The sequence below is a fragment of the Schistocerca piceifrons genome, chromosome 9, assembly GCF_021461385.2.
Source record: "Schistocerca piceifrons isolate TAMUIC-IGC-003096 chromosome 9, iqSchPice1.1, whole genome shotgun sequence".
Lineage (NCBI taxonomy): Eukaryota > Metazoa > Arthropoda > Insecta > Orthoptera > Acrididae > Schistocerca > Schistocerca piceifrons.
The window spans coordinates 202,931,348-202,946,008 of record NC_060146.1 but is presented as its reverse complement, the minus strand read 5'-3'; the positions used below and the strand labels follow the sequence as shown (position 1 = coordinate 202,946,008).

Sequence of the window (14,661 nt, the reverse complement as noted above, 5' to 3'; positions counted from 1 at the left end):
GACGAGCTAAACTTTCCCAGAATTCTCCCAATAAACCGAATTCAACAATTGGCCTTCGCTGCAATTGAGGCTACGTGCTCATTCCATTCCACGTCACTTTGCAATATTAAGCCTAGATATTTAATCATAATAACTGTGTAACTGTGTCAAGCAGTACATCACTAATAAGGCATGTGAAGATTACAAGAGCTCTTTTCCTACTTGTATGCATGAAGTTAACATTTTTCAACACTTAGATCAGGCTGCCATACATAACAGCAAGTAGAAATTCTGTTCGAGCCACCCTTCATCTCCTACAATTAGTAAATAATGATACTGTCCTGTGCCTTACAGCTCATTAGCCAACATTTGCAGATTGCTGTTCACTCTATCTCTCAGATTGTTTACATGTATGGAATACGAGCAGTCTTATTGTACTACTGACGATGTGTCCTCACCTCTGGTGAATACTTGCTTTCAAGGAGAGATAAAAGGTAAGTTAAGGTAAAGTTCCATAGCTGGTCTTGATGGGCTAATCAGGTCTGACTGACCACTGTTTCATCCTCTGAAAATGGTATCATCAGATGCTGTTCAGAGGGGCATGTGGTCACCACACTGCTCTCCCAGTTGTTGTCAGGTTTCTTGATCCTGGCATCACTACTAATCAGTTGAGTAGCTCCACAGGTGGTTGCTCAAAGCACCATATACCACTCCTCCCATCCTTGCTGTACTGGGCACTGAACTCAGGTTCCCAGCATGTCAATCAGCTATGCTGACTGCTCAGCTACAGAGATGGACTCAAGGATGCATAGCGATATGAAAAAAAAGACCACATTTGCATCGGTCGGCACTGAGGTGGGATGATTAACTCCTGTGGACTGAAGGCATTGTCTGAATTCTGTGTCCTGGCACATAGAATTTGGCCTCTGTCCTTCCCAGCTGTTGGTATGAGACCTATAATGAAGCGAGGCTACTGAGGCCATAAACCTTGTGTGCATCGCCACCTCACTCCACTTCTTCCAGTTTCAGCAGCAGCAGTTAGACGGTGCAGTTGGAAGCCACTGATGGGGATTGCATTGAGCTCTTCTTAGTTGCTACCTCAGATCACAATACAATTTTACTGTCCATTACCTTCGGCCAGCAACCTCGCTGCAGTGGTAACACCAGTTCCCGTCAGATCACCAAAGTTAAGTGCTGTCGGCCTTCTTACACTCTAATTTTAGTTAATTGATACACTTTTTCATTTTTGGAAATTCTTGTAAAAAGTAAAAGCAGTGCTTTGTTAGGAGTACTGTTAGTTTGTTCTTAAATACTGGCTGCAGATCAGCTTTTATTTCATTTGTTGTGTTATTGCATACTGTGATGCCACAGGATGACATTCTAGGAAACATTTGGTGCGCATTTGACTGTGCTCCGGAACTGTTATTGTTTGCATCCTCCACCACTATTTATGACATAGTCTGTAGATGATGAGATTATTTCAAGTATAACCAAATATTTATAGCACCGAGCTCAGTAAAACAAGGATAACTCAATGTAGTTGAATTAAATCAGGCAGTACTGAGGCAGCTGAATTAGGAAATGAAAAACCAAATCCAGTGCTTAATTTCTAAAATCTTAGGTGCCATAATGCAGCCCTTCAACCATGGAACACCTCTCCCACCATTCCCAGTCATAAAAAGCATAACATTCAATTTCTGAAAACTACAACCTACAATGAGAGGTCATTTTTTTACTAAATACTGTTCTAAAATTCAGGTATTTAGAACATAATTTCTTACAATAAAAAAACAATAAAACCCACTGTCTGTCATTTTGCTTTGCTCAGCATAAAAGACAGTCGGCACGAAGGTTACAGACACGTACTGATCACAATTTCAAAATCTCTGGTACCGACCTGTTCCAGTGAGTTCAAAAAGATTCTCTGTGAAGTGCTGGAATGCTTTTCCAGCACATTCTGCCCAAAATTAAGCCCTCACAAAACCAATGGATAAGTTTTGGTGTTAGAGCAGCAAAATAATTAACAATGGCTGAAGAAGAGAGAGTATAAAATGCAGACTGATGATTGCAAGAAAAACATTTGTGAAAGAGAGAAATTTGTTAATATCTAATACAAATTTAAGTACTAGGCAGTCTTTCCAGAAGGTATTTGTCTGAAATATAGCACTGTACAGAATTGAAACACAGATGCTAAACAGTTCAGATAAGAAGAGAACACAAGGTAGAAGCTTCTGAAATGTGGTGCTGCAGAAGAATGTCAGATTGAATGGGGTGGTGGTGGTTCTGAATCGAATTGGAAAAAAATAAATTTATTGCACAACTTGTGTGTGTGTGTGTGTGTGTGTGTGTGTGTGTGTGTGTGTGTGTTGTTGTAGTAGTAGTAGTAGTGAAGCAGAAAGAAAGAGGCTTGCACAGGAGAGACTGATCTGAAGAGCTGTATCAAACCAGTCTTCAGACTGAAGACCATGAAAACAACAAACAATAAAAATAATACAAGGTTCCATTTTTAAGGCCACACATTATCCCCAGTGCTTTTTTGTGTTCTATTCTGAGTAGCAATTTCCCAGGAAATTACTTTGTTGCAAAGCAGTAAATGTAACTATGCATAGTTTGACTACACCACTGTTTGTTTACTTGTTGTAGCTTTTAATGTCCTTAGACCATAGGATCTGGTTGAGCTGCTGGAAGTTTCTTTGACAAGTTACTTTCATGTATATCCGATTTCTAGTCCTGCTTAACCCATATATCCAAAAATTTTATAACACTGACTTTTCTACAATTTTATATTTTAATCTTGTTTGGGTATAGTTTTGGTGAAATCGATGAGTTAAGATAACATTGACACACACAGTTTCTTCAGAATTTACAGTTAGTTCATGTTGAACCACTCTGCGTCTTCAAATAGTGTGTAAGTGTTAATGCCAACCTTCCTGTGCTAATTGCAAAGAGTAATAAACTAGCATGGTAAGCAAACAGAACAAATTTTTTGGGGCTCATTTTTTCAATGAGGTCAACCATATAAATCAGAATGAGTAATTTAGACAGGCTCTGAGTAACATTTTTTTCATAACTCATGTGAAAAGAAAATACAATTTCTGATTTCATTCTGAATGTCTGACCCATACTGAAGTGAGTGCTTCTGTTTGCAGTTTAATAGATATTAAAACAATCAGCTGTGCCCTTCACCATTTATACCCCATCTTTCTAATTGTTCAAGCTTGACTTTATGAAAGGCCCAAGAAAGTTCTTGTTGGTTGAAGGATTTTACAGCATGATACAAAAACTCAAAATACAATATTGCAGTGCCCTTGTTATTCCAAATTATGATACAATATACCTTCGGACACACATGCATGTTCGAAGGAACAGGCACTGCTCTGACTACACCCATTATGAAACACGTTAAATGTATTTGCAATTGTGAATACAGACAACCATTAGCTGTAGAATGGAATAATGACACTAAAAACTTGTGCTGGACAAGGATTTCCTGCTTATCGTGAGTGGTCACTTTACCACTTGGCTACTGGTGCACGACTCACAGCCAGATGCAAACAGCCGTATGTCATCAAGCTGTACTTGTATATCCATTATGTATATTCCTGTACAGGTGAGATGTTTTATTTGTAAGTTGCTTGCTGGGTGTTGGTGGATAAATACAATATTGCAGTGCCTCTGACATTCGGAATTACGATGCAGTGTTCCTTTGGACATGGATGCATGTGTGAATGAGAGGCACTGTGGCAACTACAGCTGTTATGAAATACATTAAATGCATTCACAATTGTGAATGCCGACAACCATTAGCTATGAAAAATTGTGCTAGACCAGGACTCGAACCCAGATTTGCCACTTACCATTTGGCTATAGGATCATACATAATGGATGTACAAGTGCAGGTTGTAGACATATGGCTGATGACATATGGAAGTTTGGACCTGGCCTTGAGTCATGCATGGACAGCCAAATGTAAGGCGACCATTCATGATAAGCGGGAAATCCGGGTTTGTGTCCCAGTCCAGCACAAATTTTCATTCTCGGCATTCATTCTACAGCTGAAGGTTTTCCATATTCGCAACTGCGAATATATTTAATATATAAAAACTCAAAAAGTGCTGTGCATGAGGCACAGTTTGTAAACTGCTTGTGTTTCCTAACAAATAACTGCCCGTCACACCTACATTTGTGGTGATACCTTGATAAACAATACACCATAACTGTGATGTGTCCACGGTGGAGTTTACCACAGTTTGCAATTGATGACTGACTGTCCAATATGGGGCATTACAGGTATTTTCAGGCTTGTGTTTAATGTATGATGTGCAGAGGATTGGTGGAGAACCAGCCTCACACCCATGACAAACAAAATGATTTATAACTAAGCTTTCAGTCCTCTCAATGGATTTTCCAGCACATTACTGCAGTGCTGGAGTACCTGCAGTTTGTATTGTCCATGTATGAGGCCTCTTCCAACCTTGACTGTACAAGGGCTATTCATAAATTAACCTCCAATTAGCTATTAAAAAATAAACAAATGCTTGTAGTTTCATGAAATATGTATAGTTGGAAAAGGAGTTTTAAAGGTAACATTGTGTGTCAGCTCTTTGTTGTGTTTCTCAGTGTGTAAGGAGCAACTGAATGAAGTGGATGGTGTTAACTGTGTCTCTTGCCACTTGTGGACCATGTTATGTCATTCACTTCCTGCAAACAGGAAGAGTCGACACCATCGAGATTCACTGTCAGTGGTATTGTACGTGTGGGAATGGTGGGAGTGGTCTTGTGAGGGAGAATATCACCCCCAAACATAACTTACCATCTCTCCAACATTTAACATTCTACAGATGCCTTAGATTTTAATAATAATAAAAATTAGATAGATAAAATATTTTAATATATCATAATAATTTGTTTGCATCAGTGATTTGCTTCACTGGAGGAGAGAGGGGGTAGTCATGAACACCACCCACTCCCACACTTCTATCCACACGTGGTTGCTGATGTGATATTAGGGCAGAGGTTTCTTACAGGGAAGGACGCTATTTTGAAAAGAAATGTCTTATGAACAAGGTGATGATTCCATCTTGTTACTTTGATTGTTGGTTTCATCTATATTGCACTTTTTTTATGTGTGTGTTGTTGCTGAATAAATATATTTTAGAAATGAGACTCTATTCTAAAAAGTAAGAGTTATCAAAGAAGACTTACAGTTATAATTTTTGTTGCACAGATTAATTCATTCCAAAGGAAATGTCTAGAAGTTTGAGCAGCTGAATTAATCCTAACTTGTATTTAAATTTATTCTTTGAGGTGATCAAGCACTAGATAAATTTAAATTTCGAAACAATTGCTGTTTCTCTCATTCCAAATGTGTTGGCAGTGGCGTATATCTGTATTTCTTATTTTTTGCACTTCTATCTCTCCCTTTTAATTATCTGTCTGTGTTTTTTGTGAAAAGACACACTCCGTGGTGATTCTTACGAGTATATTTATTTTTAACTTGTTCAGTACAAAATGCATACAATAAATTCCCCAAAAACTATTTATAACAATAATGGAAAATTCTGGATGACAAAATTTATAAAATAAGGGAAAGGCAATCACTTACCTGTAACAGACTGATGTGAGGAGCATAGAAACATGTAATTGAGTCCTGTTATATGTTCCAATGTTCCACACATCAGTCCATTATAGGTGAGTGGTCGCTTTGCTCTCATTTTACGTATAGTTCAAACAGCTATTTCAAATTACAAGAATAGCATCCTGCATCTTTTAAAAGTCTAATGAGATCTGTAATTTTCTAAATATGTTCCATTTTTTTGAGAGTTAATAATATTTTTATTACATGTGATTCACTACTATGATGTGTAAACTTCATGCTACTCTCTTTCTCAAATAAATGGATGTGGAACAACAGTGATGAATCAATAGTATAATATGAAAATATTCAGTTGAACTGAGTACATATTTGTTTAGTGTCTGCACACATCACCTTTTGGTGTAGTCTTGTGTGAAAGCTATAATAGACTCCAGAAAGTGTGTGGCACAGGTTGAGAAACACAGGCGACAACCTGCCAAGCCACCATCACAGAGACAGCAGCTGCTTTCACTGAAAGTCTTGCTCTCCTGAGATCTGCTGGTGGAGGGTGCTACTTGTCAGAACACTTGTAGCGTTCCACGCACAATCCTCCTGACTTGCCGAACTCCACTGCTGTCCTCATTCCAGATACAATTTCTTCATAGCGAGGGTTGTATCCCATTACACTGGAACAGAAGGTACTCAGTGACACAATTTAATTTAACTGTAATTTACAGAATTAATGCTCTTCTAAAATAGCCTTATAATAAACACAGAGAAAACAAACTGCAGAAAAAACTCCATTTATAAAGAAACCAGAAATAGTGAATTTCACTGAATTTCTTGGGCCTTGGGTTTAAGATTACTTAAAATGAGGTGAACATGTGAACTATGTAACCAATAAATTTTGTACCACATGTTATTTTATCAAAATTTTGGCAGGGTTCACAACCAAAGATTACACAGAAATGTGCATTGTGCACAGGTGGACTCATTCTTAAGATATGGAATTCTTTTTGGGAAAAGTCTCATGCAAGCATAAGGTGCCTTAAAACATAAAGAAGGATTATTGTGACCCTTGAAAATATATCTCACACCAACTCACACAAACTATTGTTTAAAAACTGTAAGTCCTTATACTGTCTAACTTGTATTTCTTGGAGATTACATTATTTGGGAAGAAAAATTGAGAGAATAGAGGCCAGATTTTCATACAAGCCAGGATGCTCACACATAAAGTACCAGACAAAATCTGTAACTGGATACAGAAAACTAACATACTAAGCAAACTGGACCATTAAAAGCAGAGATAGAGCTTTGCGACACATTATGTGACAACATTAAGGGAAGACAAAAAATTGTATGCTTCAAAACAGCTCATAAAATGTACCTTTTAAGCAAGTGATCTCGCAGTTAGATGATTTTTAATGACATAAATTATTGCGTGTTGGTACCTTTCCAGTTGCTACTGATGCTGATATTTTAAATACTTCATAAATATTTTTTTATTATTTTTAGCAATGGTACTTTTTTTCCTGAGGCATGTAAACTGTAAAGTTATAACATCAAGTACCAATTTCCTTCCTTCCCTTCCAATGCCCTTCATCCAGCCAGTGACAGATCAGAACTAGTACAGTATGGTACTTCTCCTATTTTCATTGAGAATGAACAAGACTGTTATATAGGTTATTTTTGTGATGAGTTTACCATTCCCAAAGGTATTTTTAAGGCTACTGCAAGATCCATCCTCCCCTCCCTCAAGGTGAAATCTGTTCACCGCTTTTGCCTACATTCTGTTGTAATAGCGTGGATAAATGTGACACTGCATTTCAATGTATTTGCACATCATGCATCCAACAATCATGCAGTGAACAGATCTGGTGCCTGAGAACATATTAACAATGTCAAAGTCCAGGAACACAACAATAACAGTCCTTGACTTCAAGAAGGCCTATGTCACCATAGACAGGGAACACTCCGCAACACGCGGGAAGAAATGAAGGAAGATAAAAAGACCAGAAAGCTAATGCAGTTAATTTGAACACATACAACATCCAAAGTTAAATTCTTGGGAGAGATCTCAGAATCATTCAAAATCGAGACAGGAGTGAGAAAGCGAGATGGCCTGTCACCCATTCTATTTAATCCAGTTGCAGAGAAAATAAACAGGACATAGGGCTCAGGAGTGAAGAGGGGAAAGATGAAGAGACACAAGGGAAGAACTGCCAACACAGAAGTCAGGCCTGTGCTGATGATATGGTCATCATAATAAATAACAGAAAAGAAATCAAAGAAGCTTTGGAGACACTACACAAAATTGCAGCCAAAACAGGAGTACAGCTTTCACATGAAAAAGCATAATACATGGACACAATCCTCAACAGAGAGACACTGGTAATTAGGTATGGAAAGATAACACAAGTAGAAAAATTGAAATACTTCAGAGAGATTACACAGAAAACAGGACTGAACTTGACATCGAATGAAGAAAGGATCACTAAACTAGAGAATACGTACAGACTCATGTGGAATCCCTACAAGAAAAGAAGTGTCTTCATCACTGTTAAACTGAGGCACTATAATACAACAGTGTCACAAGAGGCCTGATACATCTCAGAAACAATACCAATCGAGGGAAGAACAAAGATGAAGAAGATAGAGAATCAAGAGAGGAAAGTCCTGGAAAAATCTAAAGACCAACTGAGAAGAGGGGACCTGGCTAAAGAGACTGACAAATGGTCTGTGTCAACAAACAGAAATGATTACAAATAACATCAGGAGATGTACACGGGATGAATGAAGACAGTCAGATCAGTAAGTTTTTTAATGTAGTAATGATTAATACAGTGAAAAGCAACTGGGTAAAGGAAGCCACGGAATATCTCAAGAGACTGAACATATATATATACTGTAGGGGAGCAGATGCAGGAATCCTGCACTGCCGTTCATGACGAGGTCCCAGTTGAGGTGGGCTAACGTTGGTTATGGAGTGAGAAGTGTGTATCTCTGTTGTGTGGATGATGTGATGAGTGAGTGTACAGTGAAGTTCTGAATTTGTGTTGTTATGGATGAAGGGAGGGAGAGAGGAAACCTAGAGCTAGCACACAGCCTACTCCTTTCGAATAGCACCGAGTGGCTGCCAAGCTTAGTTAGTTAGTTAGTTAGTTGGTTAGTTACGTGTTCCGTAGATCATTTGAATGACTGCTTTATCAAAATGATATAGAATGAGTCAGTTTACATGATATGTATACGTGATTAGTATTAAGTATGAAATTTTCACTCTGTAGCAGTGTGTGCGCTGATACGAAACTTCCTGGCAGATTAAAAAACTGTGTGTCGGATCGAGACTCGAACTCGGGCAAGTGCTCTAACGTCTACTGAGTTTTAGTCTCGGTCTGACACACAGTTTTAATGTGCCACCAGTTGTATTAACATTAATGAACACATTATTTTTAGTCCTACTCATGCAATTACACCTAAAAACAAGGAGCATTTTTTAACTTGCTAGCAGTTTTTAATACAGGATCCACTGAGCCTCGTGATGCCCATTAAGGAGCTGCTTGGCTGGTAGGAGCAGCTCAGCAATGTGGTAAGTCTGGAAAATGGATGGGAGGGTGGTGTGCTGACCACCTGCCCCCCTGTACAGCATCTGCAAGGCAGAGGATGACACGGCAGCTGGTAGACATCCCTTGGGCATTCACGGTCTGGATGAAGAGCTAGTTACCAGTTTTTAAGTAGAAATTCGTCAGTGGAATAAAAGGAGTTGTCAAGGGGAAATGATTTCAAGTTAGATTTAAAACTTGCTTTGCTACCTGTCAGACATTTTACGTTATTGGGCAAACGAGCAAAAAATTTTGTTGCCGTATATTACCTATATAGTGCTGTTAGCACTTTTTCATTTGGTACTGTGAAAGAAGTATGGTCTACAGCTGGCTTTCTATATTTTTGGAGGAGGTAGTATGGACCAAAACAAGAAAAAATATCCAGTTAATGTGGGCTCAAAAGTGCGTGCCTTATGAGCACTTCTTCATCTTCACTACTGTGAAACAAATATCTTCTGCTGAACAAGTGCACATAGTTTCTAAGCTATTCATTTTAAAGCCAATGTTTACCAAACCCTTTTGCCTTGAGTGATCGTCCCTGTCATATTCCTGTCACAGTGTTCCTCTGGGACACCCTGTATCGACTGTATCCATGTGGTGGTTGTTGTTCTTATTGTGGTCTTCAGTCCTGAGACTGGTTTGATGCAGCTCTCCATGCTACTCAATCCTGTGCAAGCTTCTTCATCTCCCAGTACCAACTGCAGCCTACATCCTTCTGAATCTGCTTAGTGTATTCATCTCTTGGTGTCCTAGGATTTTTACCCTCCACGCTGCCCTCCAATAATAAATTGGTGATCCCTTGATGGCTCAGAATGTGTCCTGCTAACTGATCCCTTCTTCTGGTCAAGTTGGGCCACAAATTCCTCGTCTCCCCAATTCCATTCAGTACCTCCTCATTAGTTACGTGATCTACCCATCTAATCTTCAGCATTCTTCTGTAGCACCACATTTCGAAAGCTTCTATTCTCTTCTTGTCCAAACTATTTATCGTCCATGTTTCACTTCCATACATGGCTACACTCCATACAAATAATCTTTCAGAAACGACTTCCTGACACTTAAATCTATACTCGCTGTTAACAAATTTCTCTTCTTCAGAAACGCTTTCCTTGCCATTGCCAGTCTACATTTTATATCCTCTCTACTTCGACCATCATCAGTTATTTTGCTCCCCAAAAAGCAAAACTCATTTACTGCTTTAAGTGTCTCACTTCCTAATCTAGTTCCCTCAGCATCACCCGACTTAATTCGACTACATCCCATTATCCTCGTTTTGCTTTTGTTGACGTTCATCTTATATCTTCCTTGGAAGACAATGTCCATTCCGTTCAACTGTTCTTCCAAGTCCTTTGGTGTCTCTGACAGAATTACAATGTCATCGGCGAACCTCAACGTTTTTATTTCTTCTCCATGGATTTTAATACCTACTCCTAATTTTTCTTTTGTTTCTTTTACTGCTATCTCAATTTACAGATTGAATAACATCGGGGAGAGGCTACAACCGTGTCTCACTCCCTTCCCAACCACTGCTTCCCTTTCACGTCCCTCGACTCGTATAACTGCCATCTGCTTTCTGTACAAATTGTAAATAGCCTTTCGCTCCGTGTATTTTACCCCTGCCACCTTCAGAATTTGAAAGAGAGTATTCCAGTCAACATTGTCAAAAGCTTTCTCTAAGTCTACATGCTAGATACATAGGTTCGCCTTTCCTTAATCTTTCTTCTAAGATAAATCGTAGGGTTAGTATTGCCTCACGTGTTCCAACATTTCTACGGAATCCAAACTGATCTTCTCCGAGTTGAGCTTCTGCCAGTTCTTCCATTCGTCTGTAAAGTATTCGCGTTAGTATTTTGCAGCTGTTTCCTTGTCTACTTTTAAAACTGAGAACTTTTATGTGTGCACATACCCTCAAACTATCTTGAATAGAATACCCCATGTGGAACCACAGTAAGGAGTGGAGGAACGAAGAGTACCTAGCAACTGAAAAAAAAAAGCGCAGGTCACTCCCGTTTTCAAGAAGGGCGGATGCACATAATTACAAGCCCACATTGTTGACTTCAATCCGTTAGAAAATTATGGGACGTCTTTTACGTTCAGGTGTTATAACGTCTTTGGAGAACAAAACCTCCTCTATAAAAAACGACATCAATTCCGCAAAGACCTCCTCTATAAAAATCAACATCGATTCCGCTAACAGAGATCTTGCGAAACTCAGCTCGCTCTGTGCCTCCATGAGATCCACAGCATTGCATTGTAGACATCCGCGCTCCGCTTGATGCCGTGTCTCCCGACTTCTGGAAGGAATCTGACACTGCCCCACACTGCCATTTAGTTGAAAAAAATACGAGTTTATAGAGCATCGAAAGAAATTTTCGACTGAATTCAAGACTTTCTTGTGCTAGAACTCAAAACACACAACACATCGCTCTTAACGGCACAACATCGATAGATGTAAAGATAATTTCGGGGGTAAAGCAAAGAAATGTGACACGACTGCTACTGTTTACAATGTGCATAAATGATGTAGTAGAAAGCGTAGGATGGTCTTCAAGACTAATCGCACATCATACCGTTCTTTGCAACGAGTAGCAACGACAGAGAACAGTAAAGGTTTGCAAAATAATCTACAGTGGATTGGCGAATGGTGCAGGATCTGGCAGGACACCTTGAACGTCAATGAATGTACCATACTGCGTGTACATAAGAGAAGAAATCCACTACTGTACAACTACGCTATCGAAGACAAATTGCTGGGAACATTAACTGCTGTAAATTTTGTAGGAGCATCCATCCGGAGCGACTTTAAGTGGAATGACCACCTACATCAAATGGTAGGAAAAGCGGATGCCAGACTGAGATTTATAGGAAGAATCTTAAGCAAATGTAACTCATCCGCTAAAAATAGTGGCTTACAAGACGCTTGTTCGGCCGGTTCTTGAGTATTGTTCATCTACCTGGGATCCTTACCAGGTAGGAATGATAGAAGAAAGAGAGAAGATCCAATGAAGAGCGGCACGTTTCGTGACGGAATCGCTTAGTCGACGCGACGGCGTTACCCGGATGGTCAACGAACACCAGTGGCAGACCTTGCAAGAGAGGCGTTGTGAATGACAGAGAGGCACGCCTCGTACTGCACACACTCCAGACGATGTGCAGAGAGTTAACGAATTGGCGACTGCTGACAGACGCATCACAATGTACGCATTGTCATGCTACGTTGCGATAGGGGAAGGAAGTGTTTGCAGAATACTGAAAGTGTTGGTGTTAAAAAAGATTTGTGCCAGGTGGGTTTCCAGGATGTTGACAGTGGCTCACAAAGAAACAAGAAACACAGTATGCAGCGAACTTTTCGAACAGTGCGAGAATGGTGGAGATGAACTTCTTGGAAGAATTGTGACAGGCGATGAAATATGACTCCATCATTTTCCACTAGAGACGAAGAGGCAATCAATGGGGTGGCATCATGCAAATTCATCTAAGAAAAAAAATTCAAAACCACACCTTCTGCTCGAAAAATTATGCCTACGGTTTTTTTCGATTCCGAAGGACTTTTGCTTGTGGACATCATGCCAAGTGGAACCACCATAAATTCTGATGTTATGTGACGATACTGAAGAAACTTCAAGCTCGACTGAGTCGTGTTCGACCACACCGGCAAAACCAGGATATCTTGCTGTTGCACGACAATGCACGGCCACATGTAAGTCAAAAAAACGTGGACACGATCACAAAACTCGGATGGACAACATTAAAACACCCGCCTTACAGTCCTGACCTGGCTCCATATGACCATCATCTTTTTGGGAAACTGGAAGACTCTCTTCGTAGAACAAGGTTTGAAGATGATGACTCCCTTGTGCACGCTGTCAAACAGTGGCTCTAACAGGTTGGTCCAGAATTTTACTGTGCGGGTATACAGGCGCTGGTTCCAAGATGACGTAAGGCAGATGAGAGGGATAGAAATTATCTGGAGAAATGAAAATATTGTTCCTAAAGGATGTATCTACACACTGTAAAACTTTCATACATGTAGAATAAAAGATGGATTTTTTTAAAAAAATAGTGTGCATTTCTTTTGGAGTGACCGTCGTATATCTCGCTTAATGACGACGACGAGAAAACTCAAGAAATTAGGGCCAATACAGAGGCTTACCAGACAATCACTCTTCCCACGCGCCATTCGCGAATGGAACAGGAAGGGGAGGGGGGGGGGGGGGGAATCACTTAGTGGTATCAGAAGTACCCTCCGCCACAAACCGTTAGGTGGTCTGCAGAGTATTGATATAGATGTAACGTAAGCGCCTCAGCATTTTGTACTATTTATGAGGGGCAGTCAAATGAAAACGGAACAATCGCCACAGAGGGCTCATGGAATGGTTCCATTCGAGGGTAATCACCACACGTGTCAAGATATTTGTCTCACTGGGAGACGAGACGATCAAGTCCTGTTCCCGTAGAACGCTGTCGGCGATTGACGGAGCCACAACGGCACCCGTTCTCACACCCCCTCGTCCGACCGAACCTGACGTCCACGCGTGTTTTCCTTCAGGTCGCCAAAGATGTGAAAGATCCGGGCTGTACCAGAGGATGGCGCAGTGCTTACCAACCAAATCGCTGAAGCATAGCATTTGTCCGATTGTGTTCTACGCTCGAGGAACTTGCGTCCATGTGATCGCCGGAGTCCGTGTAATGAGCGGGTGAGGAATGAAAGCTACGTCTGCTATACTGCTGTCTGAAGACTAGAGGAATGGCAGGTGTTAGACGTACGACACTACACTGAAGAGCCAAAGAAACCGGCACACCTGCCTAATATCGTGTAGGGGCACGCAGAAGTGCCGCAACACGAAGTCGCATGGACTCGACTAATGTCTGAAGTAGCGCTGGAGGGAACTGACACCATGAATCGTGCAGGTTTGTCAATAAATCCGTAAGAGTACGAGAGGTGGAGATCTCTTCTGAACAGCACATTGCAGGCCACCCCAGCTGTGCTCAATAATGTTCATGTCTGGGGAGTCTGGTGGCCAGCGGAAGTGTTTAAACTGAGAAGAATGTTCCTGGAGCCACTCTGTAGCAATTCTGGACGTCTGGGGTGTCGCACTGTCCTGCTGGAATTGCCCAAGTCCGTCGGAATACACAATGGACTTGAATGGATGCAGGTGATCAGACAGGATGCTTACATACATGTCGCCTGTCAGAGTCGTATGTAGACATATCAGCGGTCTTATATCGCTCCAACTGTACACGCTCCACACCATTACAGAGCCTCCACCAGTTTGAACAGTCCCCTGCTGACATGCAGGGTCCATGGACTCATGATGCTGTCTCCATACCCGTACACGTCCATTCTCTCGATACAATTTGAAATGAGACTCGTCCGACCAGACGCCATGTTTCCAGTCATCAACAGTCCAATGTCGGTGTTGACGGGCTCAGGCGAGGCATAAAGCTTTGTGTCGTGCAGTCATCAAGGGTACACGAGTAGGCCTTGAGCTCCGGAAGCTCATA

General features: G+C 40.7%; 1 protein-coding gene across 1 annotated transcript in view; it reads right to left on the bottom strand.

Annotated features, from left to right (window-relative positions):
* Positions 1–5,484: 5,484 nt before the first annotated feature.
* Positions 5,485–14,661, bottom strand: part of LOC124717338 — a 30,480-nt gene continuing 21,303 nt past the window's right edge. The window contains exon 3 of the mRNA XM_047244168.1: positions 5,485–6,240. Within this exon, the coding sequence (XP_047100124.1) occupies positions 6,126–6,240 (115 nt within the window). The 3' untranslated portion in view covers positions 5,485–6,125. The remainder of the gene's footprint in view (positions 6,241–14,661) is intronic.